The 24,816-nt window shown below is 42.3% G+C and overlaps 1 protein-coding gene across 1 annotated transcript in view; it reads left to right on the top strand.

Annotated features, from left to right (window-relative positions):
* Positions 1-24,816, top strand: part of SMC5 (structural maintenance of chromosomes 5) — a 139,077-nt gene that overhangs the window by 26,227 nt on the left and 88,034 nt on the right. The window contains exons 5-6 of the mRNA XM_040356728.1: positions 10,869-11,003; positions 24,341-24,481. Coding sequence (XP_040212662.1) covers positions 10,869-11,003; positions 24,341-24,481 — 276 coding nt within the window. The remainder of the gene's footprint in view (positions 1-10,868; positions 11,004-24,340; positions 24,482-24,816) is intronic.

Below are 24,816 nucleotides of genomic sequence, written 5' to 3'. Positions count from 1 at the left end.
TTCACAAATAAACATATCCAGGTGTTAGAATGGCCAAGTCAAAGTCCAGACCTGATCCAATCGAGAATCTGTGGAAAGGACTGAAAACTGCTGTTCACAAACGCTCTCCATCCAACCTCACTGAGCTCAAGCTGTTTTGCAAGGAGGAATGGGCAAAAATGTCAGTCTCTCGATGTGCCAAACTGATAGAGACATACCCCAAGCGACTTACAGCTGTAATCGCAGCAAAAGGTGGCGCTACAAAGTATTAACTTAAGGGGGCTAAATAATTTTGCACGCCCAATTTTTCAGTGTTTTTATTTGTTAAAGTTTGAACTATCCAATAAATTTCGTTCCACTTCATGATTGTGTCCCACTTGTTGATTCTTCAAAAAAAGTTAGTTTTATAAAAAAAAAAATATCTTTGTTTGAAGCCTGAAATGTGGCAAAAGGTCGCAAAGTTCAAGGGGGCCGAATACTTTAACAAGGCACTGTATCTCTTTATAGTGGAATAGTGTACCACAACTCCAGTGTCTGCCAGATCTTTCTGGAGGGATCGTGCAGTCAAAGCATGGGTTTTGAATTGCTTTTCTCACACTCCTGCGAACTGTTCTGTCTGATATTTTTCTTGGTCTTCCAGATCTTGCTTTAACTTCCACTGTTCCTGATGACTGCCATTTCTTAATTACATTCCGAACAGCGCATATTGACATCTGAAAAGAAAAAGCTTTGCTATCTTCTTATAGCCTTCTCCAGCTTTGTGAGTGTCAACTATTTTCAGTTTCAGTTTTCTAGACAACTGCTTAGAAGAACCCATGGTGCTGATTGTTGGGGCAAGGTCAGATGAGTCTGGGCATTTAAAACCTTTGAGATTGACATCAACTGGTCTTCCCAGACGATGATTGAGAACATTCCATGACACTGGCAGGTCTCAGCTTTGCAAAGGGGGCAGTGCATGCTATAAATTCTGCAGGGTGCCCAAACTTTTGCAGACGCCATTTTTTTTGTTTTCTGTAATTTTTGAAAGTGTAAATGATGGAAATAAAATCTAACTTTTTTTGACATATAAGAATGTCTAATCTGTAATTTGATGCCTTTTGGAGATTTTTTACATCTTTCCTTGGCTTTGTTATGCACATTAATACAAATTTTTACCTGGGGTGCCCAAACTTTCGATCCCCACTGTATAAAATGTTGCAAATAATAATTGTTCCTCATAACTTTCAGCCAAAATGTATTCTGCTACATTCCTTTGGTGAAAATAACCAAATCATTTGTATATTATTTAGTCTGTAGGAACGTTTTATAGAGTCCACAAACTATGGTATATATCTGAAAAATGATCAATGTCTGATCATGATGATCTGGCCAATCTCATTTCTTTTTTTTTTTTTTTTTTTTTTTTTTTTTTTTTTCCGCCTCAGAGAACTTTCAGGATATTCAATCAATTTGCGTTCATTTCGCAGTCTCCTTAGTTCGCATCATGGTTGGAAAATTTATTTATCTATTCATTTCATTTTCTTCCCCTTTTCTTTTTTTTTTTTTTTTTCTTTTTTATTTTTTTTTTTTTCCGCCTCAGAGAACTTTCAGGATATTCAATCAATTTGCGTTCATTTCGCAGTCTCCTTAGTTCGCATCATGGTTGGAAAATTTATTTATCTATTCATTTCATTTTCTTCCCCTTTTCTTTTTTTTTTTTTTTTTTTTTTTTTTTTTTTTTAATATATATCAGTTAATATACAAAAGAAGAGGGAGGAAAAAAAAAATACTTAAATACAAAGATAGGTACATTAGTTTCCCCAAGCCAAACAAACCCTCATCCCACCCTCATGTCACCCCCCGCCCTTCTCCCCACCTACCCACCCTCCCCTACCTCCGGAAGTCAGTCTCCTATTGAATCACTCTTTGCCCGATAATCTTCCTACTCTATGTCAAATCATCTGATCATCCTGTCAATATACCTTGGTGTAAGTTTAAAGTTGGCCCAGTCCTGCCATTTTCGTTTAAATCCGCCTTCTCCTTCCTCTCCCAAAAACCTGAGCTGTTCAGCATAATATATGTCATTGATTCTGCAAAACCAACTCTTCTCTGTCGGGCTCATAGGGTCCTTCCATTGTTTGGGAATCAGACTCTTTGCTGCATCTAGTACGTGAGGAAGTAAAGTTCTCATGTACTGTTTAGTTGACATTTCTGTCCCATGGAACAAGCAGACCCATGGATCAGGAGGTATTTTAATTCCGGTTATCTCCTCAATTACCAATAATATATTATTCCAGTATGTTTTGATTTTTGGGCAGGTCCACCATATATGTGACATAGTTCCCACTTCAAGACAGCCCCTCCAGCAATTTTTGGAGGTGTCGTCTTGATAACGGTGTGCTATGGCCGGGGTTATATACCATCGTGCTAAACACTTGAAATTCATTTCGATCAGTGCACAATTAAATGAGGTCGTATGGGTCCTTTCTAATATTTTCCTGACCTCTATCTCGGTTTTACCCGTTCCCAATTCCTCTTCCCATTTATTAATATAATGAGGGAGGCCGGGGTCTTTTAATCGCATCAATATTTTATAAATTGCGGAAATCGCGCCCCTTCCCCCTGGGGCGGAACACAGGCGCTCCAAAGGAAGCAAGTGTCTATCTGATCTCAGGGGGGAGGGGAGGGAATCCACGAAATGCGTCAACTGCTGGTATCGCCACCTGTTCAACTCAAACAAATCTTTTTTTTTACTTAGTTCCTGGTAGGTAAGAATTTTGCCATCTTTTAATATATCTTTTAATTGTGCATGTGGTTTTTTAATCCAATTACCAAACAGGTCCATTTTCCCTGGTATAAAAAAAAGTGTGTCATATAGAGGGATTAGTGGGGAATTATAGCCCCATCGATGTTTTTTATGTGCCCTATCCCATATAAACGTGGATGCCAATGTGATTTGGTGCATGTGCGGATTTATTTGTCTAAAATGTGGCGGTATCCAAATCTCTTTTCCTAACCGTGACTTATTTGAACAACTTTCTATTCTCACCCACCTTTTCTCTTTGTTATCTCTGACCCAATCGATCACCCGTGCCATGTGTATAGCCCTATAATATGTGTAAATATCCGGTACCCCCAGACCACCATGTTCCTTATCTCTAGTTAACACCTCCATACTTATGCGCACCTTTTTGTTTCGCCATATGAACCTATTTAGTAACTGTTTTAGTATTTTAAAATAGACACCCGGTAATGCAATTGGTAACATTTGCATTATATATAGTATCTTAGGGAGTGTAAACATTTTAAAACAGTTTATTCTCCCTAGTAGGGATCTTTGTCTCAGTGCAATTCTCTTTAGGTCTTTTTTAATATCATTTAATAATGGTATATAATTCTGCAGGTAAATTAAGTCAGGGGATGAAGTAATATTGACTCCCAAATATTTTATCTCGGTATCTTTCCAGGTAAATGGGAACTCTTGCTTATATCTCCGTATATCCTGTGCGTTCACGCTAATATTAAGGATTTCTGATTTTAGAGGATTGATTTTAAAGTTGGATACATCTCCATACAATTTGAGGGTTTTTAATAGATTCGGGAGTGTTATAGTTGGATTCGTTATATATAATAAAATATCGTCGGCGAACGCTGCGAGTTTATGTTCCCCATCATTTGTTTGAATCCCCCTGATGTCGGGGTTATTTCTAATCCCGGCCAGCAATGGTTCCAAAGATAAAATGAATAAAAGAGGGGACAGGGGGCACCCCTGTCTAGTCCCATTGAACATTTCGAATGACCCTGACAATGTCCCGTTCACCTTAACTCTTGCCGTTGGGTGTTTATACAAAGCGCTTATCCACCCCATCATTTTTGGACCGATCCCGATAAATTCCAATGTGTTCAATAGAAATCCCCAGTCTACCCTGTCGAAAGCCTTTTCGGCATCTATAGACAGGAGTAGACCTGGGGATTTACTATCTTTTATTATCTGTGTCAACAGAAGTGTTCTGATGCTGTTGTCCCTACCTTCCCTCCCGGGGACAAAACCTACTTGGTCAGTATGTACTAAATCTTTCATGATTATTTTCATTCTCCCTGCTAGGATTTTGGCGAACAATTTTACATCTGCATTTAATAGCGAGATGGGTCTAAAACTAGAACATAAGGAGGGATCTTTACCTATCTTAGGGATTACTGTAATGGCAGCTTCCAAAGCCTCTTGACGGATATCCCAATTTAAACCAATACCATTTATATAGGAGCACATCCTGGGGACAAGAATGTCACTGAACTTTTGATAGTATGCAGTTGTTAGCCCATCGGGGCCTGGGCTTTTCCCCTTTGGTAACTCCTTTAAATTATTACGAATTTCCATTTCCGTTATAGGTTCTTCTAGAAAACTAATTTTGTCCTCTGGTATTTTATTTAAACATGTGTTACTTAAGAATTTTTTTATATTAACACTTCTCCTTTTTGTTTTTTCTGAAGTATCCCCTTGCGATATCGAGTACAACTTCCCATAGTATTCTTGAAATTCTCTTGCTATTTCTGATGTTGTGTATACCTTACTCCCTTTGCCTGTTTGAATATTTTCTATATAATTACTCTTAAATTTGTTTTGAAACCTTTTTGCTAGGTATTTACCGGACAAGTCCCCCAATTGATATTTCTCTTTCTTACGTCTGAAGGATGCCGCTCTATTATCATATTCAATGAGATCTCTTAATTCCTCTCTTTTTAAGATAATGGTACGATCTGCTTCCTGCTCGCCTGTTAGTTTATGGATCTGTTCAAGATCCAAGATAGTTTTATATAGCTCATCATATTTTTTTTTAGTTTCTTTTTTTTTTCGCTGATCCTATTGCGATCAGTATGCCCCTAATATAGGCCTTGTGAGCCTCCCAAACTATTGATTCCGACATATGTTCGGAACAGTTTGTCTTAAAATACCATTCCAATTCCTGTTTTATCCTTACTACAACCTCTTCGTCCTGTATTAAATCCTCATTAAGTCTCCATTTGGTATTACTTTTAGGGGTTCCCTCGTTTTTTAAGTTGATTGAAACTGGCGCATGATCCGACAGGGTCGTTATCCCAATTCCCGAACTTGTCACTACATCCAGTGAGCTATGATCCACTAAAAAAAAATCAATCCTAGAGTACGTCCCGTGCACAGCGGAGTAGAATGAATAATCTCGTATTTTCGGATGCTGAATTCTCCAAACGTCTATCAATTGGAGTTGATGTAATTTTTTTTTAAGTAATTTTCTTTGTACATCTCCAGTCCGCTGTGCACGGGACGTAGAATCGAGGTCCGGATCTAGGCAGAGATTCATGTCACCCGCCACAACTACCTTGCCTATCCTAAAGTCCATAAACATATCAATGACCCCCCTTAGAAATCTCATGGAGTTCTTATTTGGGCAGTAAATGTTTGCAATAGAATAGTCCACTTCGTTTATTTTTCCTCTAAGTAGGAGATACCGCCCCTCGGGATCCACTTTTCTCTCTGCCAGGACGAATCTAACTTCCTTAGCAAACCCTATGGCAACCCCCTTTGCTAATTTAGTCGGTGAGTCTCCATAAAACCATAGTGGATATTCCGGAGAACTTATTTTAAGGTTTGACTCCTGCGAGATATGTGTCTCTTGTATGAGTACTATGTCTGCTTTAAGATGTTTGATTTCTCTTAAAATATTACCCCTTTTTAACGTGGAATTTAATCCCCTTACATTATATGAGAGTATTTTTAAGGTTCCCATAGTTCTATCAGTTGAGTCATGTCACTCGTCATCTTACATGGATAGGATTTCCAATAGGCATCAGAGCAAAGCCACAACAGGCAGCTTATTTCTAATACTGCAGACCGGAGATACTCCCACCCAAACCCTCTCCCGCACCCCCCCACCTCCCCCCATATACTCTGTGCTAAGACCCCGATATTCACCCTAACCCTCCCCCCCTCCCTCCCTTCCCCCACCAATAGGGGCATTACGGCCTAAAATAGGCACCTGGATCCGTGGCCAACCTGCACCACCCGGCCCACGGTTCTCGCCCCGGAGGTTGAGCTCTGTAAGTGCGACCACATCCGGAACTGCCCCCACCCCCCCCCCAGCCGGGGGTTGTGGGTGGGTGAGTAGCCCCAGGACCCCCGAAGCCCCCAGGCCCACACCAGCCAGTCCCCCCCCATCCCCCCCTAACCCCCCCCCCCCCGCATCTCCCCCCCTATTCATCCTATGTGGATTTTTTCCTGATTATCTTCCTCTTTTGTTTCCTGGGATGAGGTTCCATGTCTGATGACCTGGTATTGGTGATGTCTTCTCTTGTGGTTCATTCCATCCAGGTATCTCTATCAATGGAATGTCTAGTCTCTTACAAAACTTAGTCATCTCTTCAGGGAACCTTAAGGTCGCGGACCTGCCCTCCTTCTTCCCGATTAAACACGCTGGGTAACCCCAGGAATATTGGATACCATGTGCTTTTAAATGTTCGAGTAATGGTTTTAATAATCTCCTTCTAGAGAGGGTCTCGGTGGCAAGGTCCGGAAAAATCTGTAATTCAGTCTCATTGAATGTAACCGGCCTGATAGTTTTAAGACGCTGCCATATCTGTTCTTTATCTTGGAAATTGTGAAATCTTGCGATCACGTCTCTGGGAATTCCGGCTGCCAATTCAGTCGGTTTTCTGATCCGATGAAATCTTTCAAATTTGATTTTTTCCGTTTCCGTTTTACACAGGATGGGGCCGAAAAGTTTATCGAGTTTTACTTGGAGATCTTCTCCTTCCAGGTCTGGTAGGCCCCGGATCCGCAAATTTTTCCTCCGGTTCCGGTTTTCTTGGTCTTCCAAACGATACCTCAAATTCCTTTGTTCTATTTGTAGTTCCTTCATTTGCATTTTTAACTCTGACATCTCAGCTGCTTGGCTATCCAGTTTTTCTTCGGTTTCTTCCACTCTTCTCAGTAAGTGACTCATGTCTTCGTGTACTATCGTTATTTCATTTTTTAGCGAGAGCTCCATGCGTGAGATTGATAATTCTAGTCGCGAAAACATTTCTAATAGCTCAGTTTTTGATGGGGGAAGGTCTTTATGGGTGGCACCGAGAGGTCCTGCAACATCTTCCTCAGACTCTCTGATTGTCACTGATTCTGAGTACCTTCTCTGTCCGTTTTTTTGTTGGCCCAGTGATGATCTACTTTTGGCCCCAGATGTTTCGCTAGGGCAATCTTTGGACGTGTCTTGTGTCATGTATTTTTTTATGGTGCCAGGGCTGGCACTTATTTTGGGGTCCTTAGCCACCGCACCTCTTACTGGGCGGCCTCTCATTTCCTATATTCAGTTGATAGACCTCTGAAGATAGAAAGGTGTCCTTTGTTTTCCTCAAATTTTTCTCTTTCTCCCTTATCTCACTTCTCCTGCTCAGTCGTCTCCCATCCTCTGGTATTTAAAGTGTAGTGAGAGCCTGCGGACTGTAGGAGCAATGTGGGCTGGTAGGTGGTAGGTGAGCTTGAGCTTAAGCTGGGGGGTGGTAAGAGGCAGGAAAAAAAAAAAAAAAAAAAAAAAAAAAAAAAAAAAAAAAGCTACGTCTCCCCGCACACTGTTCTGGCACACTATTCCCCACACACCCCACGCCCCTTGTGATCCCTTAAAGTGGCAGTCCACTCTCGCTATCCACTTCGGTTTCTGCTTCAGCTTCAGCCTCGCTCACTAAAGTGCCCTATAGTGCGCTGTCTCCTGATACGCTGATCACCACTCCGTCGCTTATAATTGTAATCCTTACAGATGACTTATTGTTACTTATGGTTACTTATATTTGCATACAGTTGCTGTATAATTAGTATGGTTAGCTTGTGGTTGGCTGATAGTTAGTATCTATATTAGCATTTTGTTAGTGACAGTCTTCAACGGCCTTAAAACGGCCAACCATTTCAGCTCTTATCATCGCTTGCTGGAGAACAATTTTACAGTTGACAAATGGTTGGTGTATGAGATCGCACCAGATAGCACTAGACAGCACCAAATAGCATAAGACAACACTGGGCCAACTAGGCCGACGTCAGTCTTCCGTCTATCCTCCTCCACCAGCAATCCGCTGCCGCTGTAACCACATTCACTATGATGCCTTTGTATATGCCTTTGTATATGCCCTGTATGCCTTTGTATGCCTTTGTATGGTTAGCAGAAGGCAATTGACATCCAGGTAGCATATAGGTTTTATCAATGAATGCAATGAATACAATACTGAGAATGGAAACCAGCAATAAAAAATGACACTCACTGTCCTTCTGTAGTCCAGCACACGGCAGTCTATCAGCAGTTTATCAAAAATCTAGCAATAATCAGTGGTCAGTGGTCAGCTGCTGCTTCTCTCACTGAGGTACTCTGCAACTCTGTATGCTGAACCGCGCCGACACACCGACACACCAGGGGGCTCTCACCACCTAATACAGCCTGTAGCAGACGGAACAGACTGCAGTCTGCAGATTGCAGACCGCAGTTTCCTCACCGCTCCTCAGCTCCTCAGCTCCCCCGACCGTACAGCGCGCCCAGCACTCGCCCAGCACACAGAGCCCGAGCCCCTCGGCTCCTCCAGTACCTGTGAGCGTCGGAGCTCACTAACTCACGTCTCCTGGGGGGTCTTCACGATCCTCACAACCGCTCTCCACAGCGCAGCACAAGGCAGCACAACAGCGCATCCGGCCGGCAGAACGAGAGATAGAGGGAGCGGGGGGGGGGGGGGCACGGCGGGGGGGAAAGGAAGGGACACAGCCTAGTGCGCGCCCGAGCAATCCATGGAGCCCTCGGAGCTCATCACAGCCAGCAGCGTGCTAGCAGCGCGTCCCGACGAGCGCCCTCATCAGGCCCCTCCCTCTGACGCCAATCTCATTTCTTGAGGCCCAAAAATGTCAGGAGAGTACAGATATCCCCCAAATTGCCACTTTTTGGAATATAGACAGTCCAAGGTATTTAGTAAGAGGCATGGTGAGTTTTTTGAAGTTGTAATTTATTGGAAATGTATTTATTACTGTCACCAGTGCAGTACCTAGTCATAATATAACTGGTGTGGCAATGATCAGGGACACGGACTGGTGACAGTACGGGGGAAAAAAAAAAAAAACATTTTCAATTATGTTTCCTTTTTTACACATTATGTTTTCTTATAGCAATGCTATAAGCAGACACTTGATTCATTCAGTTTGTTTTGTTGTGATGAGCTGTGATTGGCCATAACTGATCACATGGCACAGCTGGGTTGTGATTGGCCCAGTCTGTGCCATGTGATCACTGTGACTAATCACAGCTAACAACACAATTGTACACAATGGATGGCTTAAAAGAAAGCCATCTATTGTTTACAACTATCATGTGACCTGCTGTGATTTGTTACAGCGGTCACATGGTACCTGGCAGCGGCCTTATACAGTGATCAGTTATTAGCTTTGTCTAGTGGACACAGCCGGCGATGGATGGCACAGCTGTGCAAGCGGCGCGGTGCAGGACGACGTCACGTGATGTCCACCCGGCTCAACGAAAGTCCTGCCCAGGCATCATCTTGCTATAGGCTGGGCGAGAAGTGATTAAAGCAGTACTAAACCTATCTATTTAACTGTTTAACCACTTCCGGACCGCCGCATGTACATATACATACAGAATGGCACGGACAGGCACATTGGCGTTCCTGTACGTCCCTACCTAGACGTGGGTCGGGGGTCCGATCGGGACCCCCCCGGTACATGCGGCGGTTCCCGTGGCTTCAGGAGCGATCCGGGACGAGGGCGCGGCTATTCGTTTCTAGCCACCCCCTCGCAATCGCTCCCCGGAGCTGAAGAACGGGGAGAGCCGTATGTAAACACGGCTTTCCCGTGCTTCACTGTGGCGGCTGCATCGATCGAGTGATCCCTTTTATAGGGAGACTCGATCGATGACGTCAGTCCTACAGCCACACCCCCCTACAGTTGTAAACACACACTAGGTGAACCCTAACTCCTACAGCGCCCCCTGTGGTTAACTCCCAAACTGCAACTGTCATTTTCACAATAAACAATGCAATTTAAATGCATTTTTTGCTGTGAAAATGACAATGTCCCAAAAATGATTAAAAATTGTCCGAAGTGTCCGCCATAATGTCGCAGTCACGAAAAAAATCGCTAATCGCTGCCATTAGTAGTAAAAAAAAATAATAAAACTATCCCCTATTTTGTAAACGCTATAAATTTTGCGCAAACCAATCGATAAACGCTTATTGCGTTTTTTTTTTTTTACCAAAAATAGGTAGCAGAATACGTATCGGCCTGAACTGAGGGGAAAAAAAAATGTTATATATGTTTTTGGGGGATATTTATTATAGCAAAAAGTAAAAAATATTGTTGTTTTTTTTCAAAATTGTCGCTCTATTTTTGTTTATAGCGCAAAAAATAAAAACCGCAGAGGTGATCAAATACCACCAAAAGAAAGCTCTATTTGTGGGGAAAAAAGGACGCCAATTTTGTTTGGCAGCCACGTCGCACGACCGCGCAATTGTCTGTTAAAGCGACGCAGTGCCGAATTGTAAAAACCCCTTGGGTCATTTAGCAGCATATTGGTTCCGGTCCTTAAGTGGTTAAAAAAAAACTGTTACATTCTAGACATGCTGTGAGTGATAACTGTCACAGGTGCTTTTGCTGTCAACCAAATTGTCAAACCCTCAAGTGTCATAATTGGTCACCTGTGCAGCACCCTGGCAACTGCAGATCAAAGAAAGGCTAAGATGGCAGCTTCCTTGGTTATAAATGATACACTAGTTTAGTTTGGCTTTACTATACTGGTATGTCCTTAATAAGTAAGTGGCTCTTCTATGTGGTTTCTTTAATGGTGATTTTTATCAATGTTACTTTTTTTTTTTTTATATATATATATATATATATTTAGGATAAAGTTGGAGAATTTGCCAAACTATCTAAAACTGAGCTCTTGGAAGCAACAGAGAAGTCCATTGGTCCTCCAGAAATGCACCGATTTCATTGTGAACTAAAAAACTGCAGAGAAAAGGAAAAAGAAATTGAGGTACTCTTTGAGCTTGAGAAATTTTGTGTCGATTATAAATGATACATACCAAATTTGTAGGCTTAGCTTGTTGACCTTCAATTAAAGGCCATTAAGCAAATTACAAAACAATAATTGGAGATTTTCCTACCCTCTGGGACGGAAAATATAGATTTTATTAAAAACAGGAGGCGAGTATTATGCTATAATCTTTCTTTACTGTCAACCAGCAGCAAGAGAGTTAATGAAAAGAAAAAACGTTACACAGATGGATATGCAAATGAACATAGGTAGACTGTCCAATCAGGTAACAGAGTACGCTATAAAGGTGAGGTGTAGATGATGCTCTTCCTCTTTTTCTTGATGATAAACTAGACTGGAAACCACTTGAACTGGAGGCTAATCGGGGTAACTTGAACTGGAAACTTATACTTCAATATGTCATGAAGTCCACCGTAGAATAGGCGTATTTAAGCTGAAAAAAGAATACATTATGTAAGAACAAGATAAATCTCTAAGGGTAGGGTATTAGGGTGGGATAATACTCGCCTCCTGTTTTTAATAAAATCTATATTTTCCGTCCCAGAGGGTAGGAAAATCTCCAATTTTATGGCAAACAGGAGGCTCATATTATGCTAGTTCAAAGCTGTGTACCCTAGCATTAGATAAACATACAACCTATAGTTATAATGCATTCATAGACACATGAGATTCAGGTTTAAAATAGAAATTCTTAAAGGTGGATTCTGAAGACCAGTTTGCTGTTCGCATTAAATCTGATAGTGAACCACCTGATTGAAATACCTTAGTGGCCATAGCGCCTCTGGTGGAGTGGGCGCCAAATATGGAAATGTCAATGCCTGCTAAATCCATGGTTTGTCTCACCCATCTAGCTAAGGTGGGTGAGGAAACTGGATGGAAGGGTTTGCAGTAGGAAATCAGTAATTGGGATGAGACAGGGTCTCTAAAAGGGTGTGATTTAGTTTCATAGGTTTTTAGACATTGGACTACACAAAGGTTTGGGTTGAAGGGAAAGGCCGGATAGAAGACCGAATGTAAGTTGGTCTTTGTGCGTCTGAAAATGGAAAATCGAACGCCCTGGGGGGAGAATTGTCTACGGGATATATCTAGGGCTTTTACATCCGCTACTCTTTTGAGGGAGATAAGACAAAGTAGTACCGTTAGTTTGAAGGATAGATGTTTAAAAGACAGATTCTCGTTATCGCCCCAGGAGTTAAGAAAATTTAAGAGGATGGAAACATCCCAAGTAGAAAGGTATTTGGGTTTAGGAGGTCTTTTGAATTTTATGCCTTTCATTAATTTGCAGACCAATGGATGTTTCCCTATTGGAATAGAATCTACGGGTGAGTGACTCGAGGAAATGGCTGAACGATATACGTTAATAGTTCTGTAGGCCTTGCCGGAAGAGAAAGCGTCAGATAGGAAATTTAACACGTGAGGGAGAGGTGCATGTAAGGGATCCAGATCCCTTTGCATGCACCAATTAGACCAAAGTTTCCAGGCTGATCTGTAAGCTGTTTTGGTTCCTGGAGCCCAGGCTTCTGACAAGATGTCTCTAGATGTCTGCGAAAGTTCTGAGATAATTCCCGATTGCCTGATAACTTCCAGGCTACCAGGGAAAGAACTCCTGAGATTATTAGAGGATGAGGATTCTGAAATGGGTCTAGTAGAATAGAAGGGAATACTGGGAGTAATCGTGGGTAGTCTATGCTCATCTCCAGAGCCTGGGGGAACCATGTTTGGGATGGCCAGTAAGGGGTTATCAGAACTATGTTCGATTCCAGGTAACGTGTCAGGAGAAGAACCCTTGAAATTAGAGTGAAGGGAGGGAAAGCGTAAGATGTTCCTTTCGGCCAAATTTGTAGAAGGGCGTCTGTCCCCAATGCTTCTGGGTCTGGACGCCAACTGAAGTAAGTTGGAATCTGTCTGTTCAGGCGTGATGCAAACAGATCTATTTGTAAAGGACCCCACAGGGAGTTTAGATGTTGAAAGATTGGCTTGTTCAACATCCAATCGCTGGAATCTGTTAGATAACGGGAATTCCAGTCTGCGATGGAATTGGATAGGCCTGGGATGTATTCCGCCTTCAATATAATGTTCTTGTCCAGGCAAAAATGCCAAAAATCCTTTGCCATGTTCGCCAAAGGTTTGGATTTCGTACCTCCTAATCGATTGATGTATTGTACTGCGGATATGTTGTCCATGCGCAGGAGAATACAACAATCGGACCTGTCTCTCGCGAAACTCTTGAGAGCAAATGATCCCGCTAGGAGTTCGAGACAATTGATATGCAACCGAGCTTCGTCTGGAGACCATTTCCCTCCCGTTGTAAGAGGGCCGCAGCGGGCACCCCAGCCTGAGTTGCTTGCATCTGATTCTATTATCAAATCCGGATGTGGATGGAAGATTGTCTTCCCATTCCACATCTGGATGTGAGTCAGCCACCAAAGTAATTCTTCTTTGGTGTCCGGGGTTAGTGTTATCTCGTCGGAATATGCCAGACCGTCTCTTAGATGTTGAGCTTTTAGTCTCTGTAGTGCTCTGTAGTGTAGAGGTGCCGGAAATATCGCTTGAATGGAAGCTGATAATAGACCGACAATCCTTGCAATTGTCCGAAGAGATATTTGACTTTTGTTCAGGACTGAGCGAATCTCTCTTCTGATCGTCTTCAATTTCCTGTTTGGAAGACTCAGAAGGGATAGTTGGGTGTTGACGAGAAAACCCAGAAATTCTACCTCCTTTGAAGGGGTTAAGATGGATTTCTTGTAATTGATTATGAATCCCAGCATGTTCAGAAGGGATATTGTCCATTGAACGTGTAACTGAATGGTCTGAAGTGATTGTGCCATGATCAAAATGTCGTCTAAATATATTATTAGACGAACACCCCTGCTCCTCAGAGCCGCTACTACTGGTTTCAGTAATTTTGTAAAGCACCAGGGGGCAGATGACAGCCCGAACGGGAGACTGGTGAATTGCCATTTCTTGTTTTGCCATAGGAATTGAAGAAATGGTTGGGAATTCTTGTGCATGTGTACAGAAAGGTAGGCATCTTTCAGATCTATTTTGGCCAACCAGTCGTCTTGTAATAAAAGGTCTTTTAACAGGTGAATACCTTCCATTTTGAAATGGCGGTAATGGACGAAATTGTTTAGGTATTTCAGATTTATTACTGGTCTGAAACCTCCGTCCTTCTTTTTGACCAGGAACAGGTTGCTCACAAAACCTGGAGTTTGTAGGGGAACCTGAACTATGGCCCCTTTGGAGTAAAGCTCTTTTATCTCCAGTGAGATGAGCTTTTTGTCCTCTTCTGAGAACCTTATTGGAATAGGGTCCTGACTTAGAGTCGGTAGAGAGGTGAAATCTATCCGGTAACCTAACACGGTGTTCAGAATCCACGCATCTGAGGTTATCATATTCCAACTTTGGAAAAAATACATTATCCTGCCTCCCAAGGGAATTGGGGAAAAACACCTCGGATGGGGACTTACCAAAGGAAGGTCTTGACCTGGGAAAACCGCGATGGCCTCTCGCTCTCCAAGGTCTAGCTCTTTGTGGGAAGAAAGGGGATTGTTGATAGGTGTTAACCGGTTGGGCAAAGTGATCTGATCTGGGAGGGCCTCTGGGGAAGTGACCTTCGGTAGAAGGTCTGCTGGGAAATCGGCCCCTACGTTTCCCAGCTCTGGGAAAAACTCTTGGTTGGAAAACCTTTTTGAGTGACGATTGGGCCTTGTCTAGAGATGTAAAGAGAGCCACGTATTTGTTGATCTCTTTTATAAAAGAGTCACCGAAAAGTAGACCCTCGGTGATGGAAGATGGTTGAGATGAAGCAAGATGCATAAGCTGTGGATCCAGCTTCATCAGAATCGATCTTCTTCTTTCGTTAGAGATGGCCGCATTGGCGTTGCCAAATAGCACAAAGGCTCGCTGAGCCCAACCTTTCAGGATATTTAAATCTATCGGGGTGTTAGATGAAACTGCCTCTTCTGTTAAATCCAGAATCTTAGCTAAGGGGCCTAACATGTCTAATAATTTGTCTTGACAGAAGCGAAATGATCTGTCCACACCCTTTTTTGGGTGTTTTCCTGATTTTAGAAGAAATTTTACTAGTGCGGGGTCTAATTCAGGTGTATTGGCTAATTTCTTTGGGAGGGAAGGTCTCGGGCACTCTGCTCTTAACTTACTAGCCTCGTTCTTATCCAATGGTTTCTGGATCCAGAGGCTTAAAAATTTTGTAACTAAGGAATGGGCCACCCATTCTCCTGAACGGGGGTGTTTAATTTGACCTGGGTCGAAATACGGGTCACCAGAGCCGTCTAAGATTGTGTCCTCGGACTCCTCCTTTTCAAGGGGTATACCCTCTTCCGTATCAGAGACATACTCGTATTCAGAGTCTCCTTCCTCTTCCGATAGAGCGTCCTCATTAGAAGAGGAATTGCTGGACGAGGTACGGTAAGAGTCTGGTTTCTGCCTTTTTGAGGCCATTTTTACCCGTTGAACGAGCAACTCCTCCCGGGCAGAGGGTGTAATGTGTGACTTCTTGTCACTAAAAATAGCCTTTCCTTTACTAGAAGGCTTAGAAGATTCACCCTGGTTCTCCATCAGGACCATTCTTTTAGAATGGGAGGGACCGGTATGAGATGCATGATGTCGCTTTTGAGACACTTTACCCCCTTTTTTCAATCCCTGGATCATGTGGTATGTAGAGTCCTCCGCTGACCAATAAATGTCAGATGGGGTAGCAGGTAAAGGTTTCTGGGTAACCTGAGGTTTACTTTGGGACAGGGCCATGACTACCGATTGTGCAATGGAATCATGCATAGAAGATATGGCCGTTTGCATAGCAGAGTGGATGGATTTATCTACTATGGATTGGATTTTTTGGTTTTCCTCAGGGGTATCTGAGGGGGTAACGGTAGTGTGATCTTTATCAGACATAGTGGCTGAAGACAAATTGTCCTGCAAGAGAAAATATAATAGGACAACTAATTAGTATATGCAGTCGAATTATATATATCTGTTTTGTATCAGCAGATAATACACATGTCAGTAAGCGGCATATATATTAAAAGCATATACCTCAAACATACATATATATATTATAATTAATATTCAGACTGCAGCTCAGTGTTTGTAAGTATATATATCTATATATACATATACATCCACAATTAACATACAACTACATGTATATATCAATGAACAAACATAAGTTATTTAACATTAGAAATTGTGAATGCTATGTTTTACCGTATGTGTTACTATGTGTGTGTGTGACAGGCACACAGACACACAGAAGAAAGCATTTCTTGCTTGTGTCCCTGACAGAAACTTTCTGTCAGGGAAACAGCGGTATCGCAGTGTTGCAGTGTCGTGAGGGGAGACACTGTGTGACAGGCTGCGAATCCGCGCGGCACCGCGCACAGCTGATCACCAGCTGAGGAGAAAAATGATAGCCTGTAGTGTCGGGAACCCGTCGGAACGGCCGCGGTAAAGGGACGTGGGTTGTCAGGGTATGAGAGAAATGTTGAAAGCGGGAATGAATGAAAAAAGGTGAGGAGACACCTGAGGAGATAATGAGTAGGAGAAGGGGGGGGGGGGTGGGCAGTGGAGGTGCTGATTAAGGATGAAAGTGTGACCCTGCAAAGCTGAGACAAGTGCAGGTTTGCAGGGAAATTCTTTGTCGAATATGAGTATAAATATATATATATATGTAAGAGTTATATATATATATATATATATATAATCTAAGTATAAGCATAAGCACCTGAGGAGAATTTTTTAAAGTACTTATCTGGCTGGAGCAGCAAGAAAGAGGAAGAGCATCATCTACACCTCACCTTTATAGCATACTCTGTTACCTGATTGGACAGTCTACCTATGTTCATTTGCATATCCATCTGTGTAACGTTTTTTCTTTTCATTAACTCTCTTGCTGCTGGTTGACAGTAAAGAAAGATTATAGCATAATATGAGCCTCCTGTTTGCCATAAAATTAACATTTATTTTTTATTTTTGCAAGCCTTTTTTTTAACATTTCATCTATTTCTCCTCTGCCTCTAGGAGTCATGCCTGTGATTGTAAAAGTAGGATTAAAGTTTGAATGTTTGCTCTACTTTTGTGGGGAAAAATGGCAAATAATATAGCATATACAATTGCTACATAAGTCATATTGTAATTGAATAGTTTTAAAAATTACCTTTCCTTTTCAATATGCAGTTTTGTAATTTTATGCAAAATGGCAACCATAAAGTGGATGTTTTTTTATGTCATAATGTAGAGAATACAATTTCCTATCATCTGTGCCCAGTCTTGCCACACAGAGTTAATCCAGCTCTGAGCAATCCTCTTTTATTGTTCAGTGAAAATTAACAGACTTCCAGATAAAAACCTGTCTAAATAAAAAGTCCTTTCCGTCCCCTTGCTTTGAGTGACATACATTACCTCTCACAATGAACTGTGGATCACCCCCCATATTATGATAAACATCCAGGAATGTGCATGTGTCCAAGCTAGTGCACGAGATATGTAAAAACCCTGTCACTCGAAGCAAGGGGACGGAAAGGACTTTTTATTTAGATAGGTTTTTATCTGGAAGTCTGTTAATTTTCACTGAACAATAAAAGTGGATTGCTCAGAGCTGGATTAACTATGTGTGGCAAGACTGGGCACAGATGATAGAAAATCGTATTCTCTACATTGTTTACATCCACTTTAATGCGTTCTATACACAGAATTTTACAGAACGCCCCCCAGAAATGTAATTTCCTTCTTGTGTGATTGGCTCCCTAAAGTCTGCATTAGGATACAAGTCAGATTTTGGGCAACCTCTGCAACAAAAATTTCATTTTTGGTGAGATACTCCCTAATTTGGCCTCATGTACACTGCTGCTGTTAAACGGACATTCAGAGGCAGTTGGATGCTTTTTTCGACTGCCCCTGAACACATTCAATGTTATCTTTTGTGACCACGTACACTATCTCGTTTACAGTAGTTTTTAGGCAGTTGCTTTTAACAGCGTTTCTTTAAAAGCAAAAAAATTAGTTCAGACGCTGAGATTTCCACGTTTCAGAAGCTATACGCGCCACCGGCGTTTAGCCGCGTTTGCGTTTATAGGCGTTTTTTGCCCATTTAAAAAAAATATTCTAAATGCAAATGCGGCAAAACGGACGTTTTTAAACGTGGATTAATATCTGTCAAGTCTAATCATTTAGGAGCAGTTGTAAAAATGTCCCGTGTACATGGAGCTTAAAGGATACAGACCTTGCTGCTCTCCTCATTGGAACCCTGCAAATGCAGCAGCTGACTGATGACTATAAAATCAGTCCATTCTCTTCCATTCTGCACATGGACACAGATAAACAGCTATTTCTTTGGTATAATAAAATATAGAAATCTGCCACAACGTTTGTTATCCTTGCAATATACATTGCTCACCCAGAGGGGAATGTGTTTTTTTTTTTCTCAACAAAAGTAGAGTTACTCTTTCAAGCTTAGATCAGTTCTGCAGCCAGTCATGCTGAAATAGACTGTTTCTTAGTGGTAGAACTATACATGCACATTGAAATTAACACCTATGGAAGGACTTACTGTAACAATTCCAATTCAGAACAGCTTAGAAGAGACCTAAACAAGTTTAATTAAAAAAAAAAAAAAAAAAACTTTTTGGGGGTTATTGTTTGTATGTGTTTTTTTTTTTTTTTCTTTATATTTTTTTCTGCATTTTCCCAGTAAAATGCCATCTAGTGTGAACTAAGGGCCCTTTCACACTGGTGCGTTTTTTGCCGTGTTTTTCCTGCGTTTTCGCGGTAAAAATAGCGCTATTAAAACACTCATAAAACGCTCTCCATGCCCCTCTCCATTGAAATGAATTAAAAAATGCTGTAAAAACGCGGTAAAAACGGAGCGTTAAAGACGCGGTAAAACACCGCGATTTTACCGCGTTTTTAATTCATTTCAATGGAGAGGGGCATGGGGGGCGTTTTTAATAGCGCTATTTTTACCGCAAAAATAGCGGGGAAAAACGCACCAGTGTGAAAGGGCCCTAAGTCTGTTTTTTTGCAAAGCTATTTTTAGATGGGAAAAAACAAGCTAAATAGGTGATAAGCGCTCCAGGTATGTGATAAATCACAACCACAGTGTATAAATAAATGAATGAAACACAATCAAAAACAAAAGGGGAAGTGAGTGACCAAACTCAAAGTGTGCAGTGCGTGTCAAAAAATACACTAGAAAGAAATCTGTGTTAGGACACCGTGAAACCCTTTGGGGGTGTCCCGTCCAGTGGCGTCTCCAGCTTTCATATTTAGGGGGGGCACATGGGGGGACAGGGAAAAAAGTAGGGGGGCCAACTATAAAATGCAATTTTATATATATACAGTATATATATATAAAATCTCCTGGGGCCCTTTACTACGATCCCACTATGGGCCCTTTCACATGTTCTGCAGTGAGCTCCCTTCCTACTATACTGGGGCCCCCCAGGGTGGCAGAAAACAAGAGATATATGTCACCAGCACACCAATAAAATATAAGGGTCCAAAGCAGTGGGAGAACTTTCAGGGTTGCAAAGGTTGTCTTGCCACCGGGGCCTGGTGTTCTGCCACTGTGGGGTTCCCCAGCTGTCCTGTCCCTGCTATTGACAGCGCTGGTCTGCCGTCTGTCTCCTTGGCAGGGGCGGCAGTCTATTAGGACCTAGTGCTGGTGACATTATGGGTGCATGCAGGGGAAGGCTGGCACTATTGGTTATAGAGAGCCGAGCCCCCAGCTGGTCACCTAGCAGCAGTAATGCTGTATAACCTTCTCTGTTGACATGCTGATCGGGATGTGATCCAGGTGATGTGCCCAGTCAGATCTAATAAACACAATATTTATTAGCATCAAGAGTACAACCACATAAATATAATCAACCGTATGATCAGCAGCCATGTGGGCTCTATGCCTGTAAAGTGTGGGCTTTGATCAATAAAATCTCTGATATTTAACACTAGGATTTGACTAAGAGCATCACCTGGATTGCATCCCGATCAGCATGTCAGAGAAGGGTCCACTGCTGCTAAGCAACCTGCAGGGAGCTCAACTGTCTACAACCAATAGAGATGGGCTCGGGTGTGTTTGAAATCCCACATGCCCGATCCCGCCAGGAAGCCGACACTCCACAGTGCTAATCACAGCCAGTGAGACATTTCCTGATCTGTGCAGCTGCGGACCGGGAAATGTCTCACTGCCTGTGATTAGCGCTGTGCAGTGTGGGCTTCCTGGCAGGCTCTGGCATGTGGAATTTTGAACATGCCCAGCCCATCTCTAACAACAAATTGTGCTGGCCCTCCTGTACATCAGCCCCATAAAGTAACCAGCTCTGGGTTCCAATGTCCTGCCGCCGCTGCCATGGAGACAGAGACCAGCGCTGTGAATAGCCGGGACAGGACAGTAACTCTGGTTGTTCCAGCACTGGTCCACACTGGGACGATTCCCCCATCCACCTATAATGTGTAGATGAGGGAATTGGATCATTTCTTTTTTTTTTTTATTCAACCTAATAGTTGAATGAAAAAAAGTGATCAATGTATGGGCTGCCTAAGAGCTAAGACCAGCCATAGACAGTTTAAATCTCAGTTGGTTCAGCAGGAACTGGCTGAGATTTGAACCATTAATGAGCAGATTCTCTTATGATTATCACCAGTGGTTGCTGTATAGAATACAATTGCTGGGCAGGAGGGATATTCCTGTCACCACTGTCTGTTGATGGGGGAATCATGCAAGTTTCTTTCCTGCAATCTGTGGATGTAGGAAAAAAATGTGCATTGTATATTACCTGCCTAACTGAAAGTGAAAGTGTAACAGAATGGCCCGTGACACCCAGAGACTTTTGAAGGATGGGGTTTACTCCTGTGCCAGCGTCACTATGCCCTTTTGGGCATAGGGTGACTGAGAAATGATAATTATAAATTACATGAGATGGGACATTACTGATAATTCATGTATTGCAGGATATCTTGAAATATTACAAGTTGTTAAAGACTCCGACAGGTCAATAAAGTGTTTTCATTCAATGGGGGGACACATGCTTTTGAGGTGTTAATTGAGCCTGCTCCTAGACATTCCTTTGTGTGATGCTAATACTGTTTTGTGTCCATTGTGCTAATTAGGTCTTCTCCTAAGACCTGTTCATTGTGTATGCTAATGACAATGTTAAGATGTGGAATGTGACTTGTCAAGCTGTAGTAATTAACCCCTCTAAATGCGGAGCCAGACCGTCTGGGTAATAAGTAGTAATTAACTCATCGGAATGTTATTATCTAAAAGAATGTGTATGAAGCCCCCCATTGTGTGATGTGTGGGTGGAGTGCGTCTTTGTCCCTGTGATTAACTGTAACATGCTTGTACTGTATATAACAAAGCTAAGTTACCATTAAAGGATTCATTCATTCATTTTGGAGCCAGTACCAGAGCTTGTTTTGTCTCGTTTATTCTGGGAAATGAAATGGGTCGTGTCTGATGTCTGTCGGACTGTCGGATAACCTGTCGTGGGGCGATGGATTGGAATATCGTAAACGGTGGTGACCGTTACAGAAAGTAAATTGTGAATGTCTTGAAAGAACAGGAGAGGGGGAGGGAGACAGATGGGGGGGGACAGAAGGGATGGAGATAATTCAGTTCAGTGATTACAGTGTACTGCAGTCTGCAGTGCACACACATACCCACGGTCCAGGCTAGAATCTCAGGCATCATTCACACACATGCTGCTGATTTTCATATTTCCTGAACACACATCCCCTCTCTTCAGATACAGCACACCGAGATAGTGTGGGCGGGACTGAAAGGAGAAGGAGGAGGAGCTTTATTCCTCCCTGCTCGTATGTGAGGAGAGTGGGGGGGGTGGCTAGACTCGCTGGGCTGTAAAAGAGTGTCATAGACTGACACTTGGCTCAGCTTGCAGTCACCACTCTCGGAATTTACAGGCTGGTTCTCCTGTCCTAAGGACGGGAGAAATCAGTCTGTTTTTTTTAGTAACTGAGATGAAGGCTTGGGCCCCCCTCCCCCACAGTGCTCATGGAGTCCTTTCTGCAACTCGCTCTTCTCCGTGCCAATGAGGATGCAGGGGAAGGAGCAGATCGGGCGGCTGTGGTTGTGTGAACGCTTGCATTATGCAGTGTCAGCGAGCAGAGGGAGGGGGGAGGAATGCCCCGCAGAGCTGACTGGGGACGCTCTCCCTCTCAGGAGAGACTGTTACTCCAGCGGCGGCCCAAAAAAAAAAAAAAAAAAAGCAAAAAAAAAAAAAAATTTTTTTTTTTTGGGGGGGCACATGGTGGGGCACAGCATAATGTTGGGGGGGTCAGGGCCCCCTCTGGCCCCCCCCTAGAGACGCCTCTGGTCCCGTCCCCTGTGGGTTTAAAAGTCACTGGAATGTGCACACATAAAATAAATAATATATAAGGTATATGATATAAAAGATATATATAAGATATGATATATAATATACAAAATGTGATATCTAATATATGTGAATAGAAATGTGTAATAAACAACAATGGTAATGATGATATGACAGTCTATTAATGAGGGTAATGGGATGTCCACATGTGAAGATTCCTGTATGTGAGGCAGTAATTGGGGAATCCTTATTGATGTTGTAGTGCCCTTACCATGAAGATGCTATATGTGCGCATATAGGGATATCCCTCCGGGTCTCCGATCACCTTTCTCCTGGGATCACTCAGTGCAGGTAGTTCCAACTGCTGTGTGCCATGAAGGTGTTATATGTACACATATAATGCTGGTCTTCCGGGTCTCCGTTTCCCTTTCTCCTGGGGTCACTCAGTTCAAGTTGGTTCCAGCTGCTGTATAACTCCAAAAGGTCCAAATAGGGGTGGTCCAATAGATAGAGCAATGGGGTGGGGAGAAAAAAGATTGCCTCCGATTGTGTAGTGGGTTTAAGGATCCAAAAGTATTTATTAAAGCATAAAAAGCAGGTAACACAGGAGGTAGCACAGAAGGCGTTTTGTAATGACAAACAGCGTTGGTATGTAAAGTGCAGACGTGGCGTTTGAAATTACCGCCTTACGTCCGATGGCCTCCGGCTTGTGTGAGTGTTTTCCTCGGTCTCGACTTGCGACTCCCTACGGCGTTATGTCACGTACCTCGTGACTTCATCAGGGGATTCTATCCCCTGATGAAGTCACGAGGTACGTGACGTAACGTGACGTAACGCCGTAGGGAGTCGCAAGTCGAGACCGAGGAAAACACTCACACAAGCCGGAGGCCATCGGACGTAAGGCGGTAATTTCAAACGCCACGTCTGCACTTTACATACCAACGCTGTTTGTCATTACAAAACGCCTTCTGTGCTACCTCCTGTGTTACCTGCTTTTTATGCTTTAATAAATACTTTTGGATCCTTAAACCCACTACACAATCGGAGGCAATCTTTTTTCTCCCCACCCCATTGCTCTATCTATTGGACCACCCCTATTTGGACCTTTTGGAGTTATACAGCAGCTGGAACCAACTTGAACTGAGTGACCCCAGGAGAAAGGGAAACGGAGACCCGGAAGACCAGCATTATATGTGTACATATAACACCTTCATGGCACACAGCAGTTGGAACTACCTGCACTGAGTGATCCCAGGAGAAAGGTGATCGGAGACCCGGAGGGATATCCCTATATGCGCACATATAGCATCTTCATGGTAAGGGCACTACAACATCAATAAGGATTCCCCAATTACTGCCTCACATACAGGAATCTTCACATGTGGACATCCCATTACCCTCATTAATAGACTGTCATATCATCATTACCATTGTTGTTTATTACACATTTCTATTCACATATATTAGATATCACATTTTGTATATTATATATCATATCTTATATATATCTTTTATATCATATACCTTATATATTATTTATTTTATGTGTGCACATTCCAGTGACTTTTAAACCCACAGGGGACGGGACACCCCCAAAGGGTTTCACGGTGTCCTAACACAGATTTCTTTCTAGTGTATTTTTTGACACGCACTGCACACTTTGAGTTTGGTCACTCACTTCCCCTTTTGTTTTTGATTGTGTTTCATTCATTTATTTATACACTGTGGTTGTGATTTATCACATACCTGGAGCGCTTATCACCTATTTAGCTTGTTTTTTCCTTTCTGTGTTATGTGAACACTTTTAGATATAGCTGCCCCAGGTACAATCTGCACACTATTTTTTCATATTCTGTTTACTCACAGTAGCGCATTGGAATTTATTATTTAATATTTTTAGATGGGGAAAACAATATTGTGGTGATTTCAGTAGCACCTAGTGACTTGTGCAAATTTTTTTAGAATAAATGTAAAGGTCATGAAGAGGTTTTAGAAAAACTGAAGCAGGGGAATGAACGCTACAAGCAGGATGTTGAGAGATATTATGAAAGGAAGCGTCACCTTGATAAAATCAAGATGCTGGAGAGGAAACGACCTTGGGTGGTAAGATTCCCTTTTAATTACAATTTTTGTTGACTGTGGTTTTCATACACGAGTAAAATTTTTTTTATATATAGTGTGTAATTGATTGTAGTTGTGACCTTTTTGTCCTGTTGTACAATATTGTACCCAAAACTATACTTTGCCTTGTTTTAATTGGGGAACCATTATTAAAGTGGGGGAACCTGTACTGGTGCCAATTGTTTAGGGAGGGTCTGTCTTTTTTTTTTTTTTTTTTTAGAGAGGTTTCCTATTAAAAGAGAAGTATGGGATTGCACTACTGTGACCCATAGAAGCCCAGCTGAATGAGCTCAGACTGGACTTCTCCTTTTAAATCC

This window comes from Rana temporaria, chromosome 1 (genome assembly GCF_905171775.1).
Source record: "Rana temporaria chromosome 1, aRanTem1.1, whole genome shotgun sequence".
NCBI classification, from domain to species: domain Eukaryota; kingdom Metazoa; phylum Chordata; class Amphibia; order Anura; family Ranidae; genus Rana; species Rana temporaria.
Note: the sequence above shows the minus strand (reverse complement) of the source record. Positions and strands in the feature narration are given on the sequence as shown.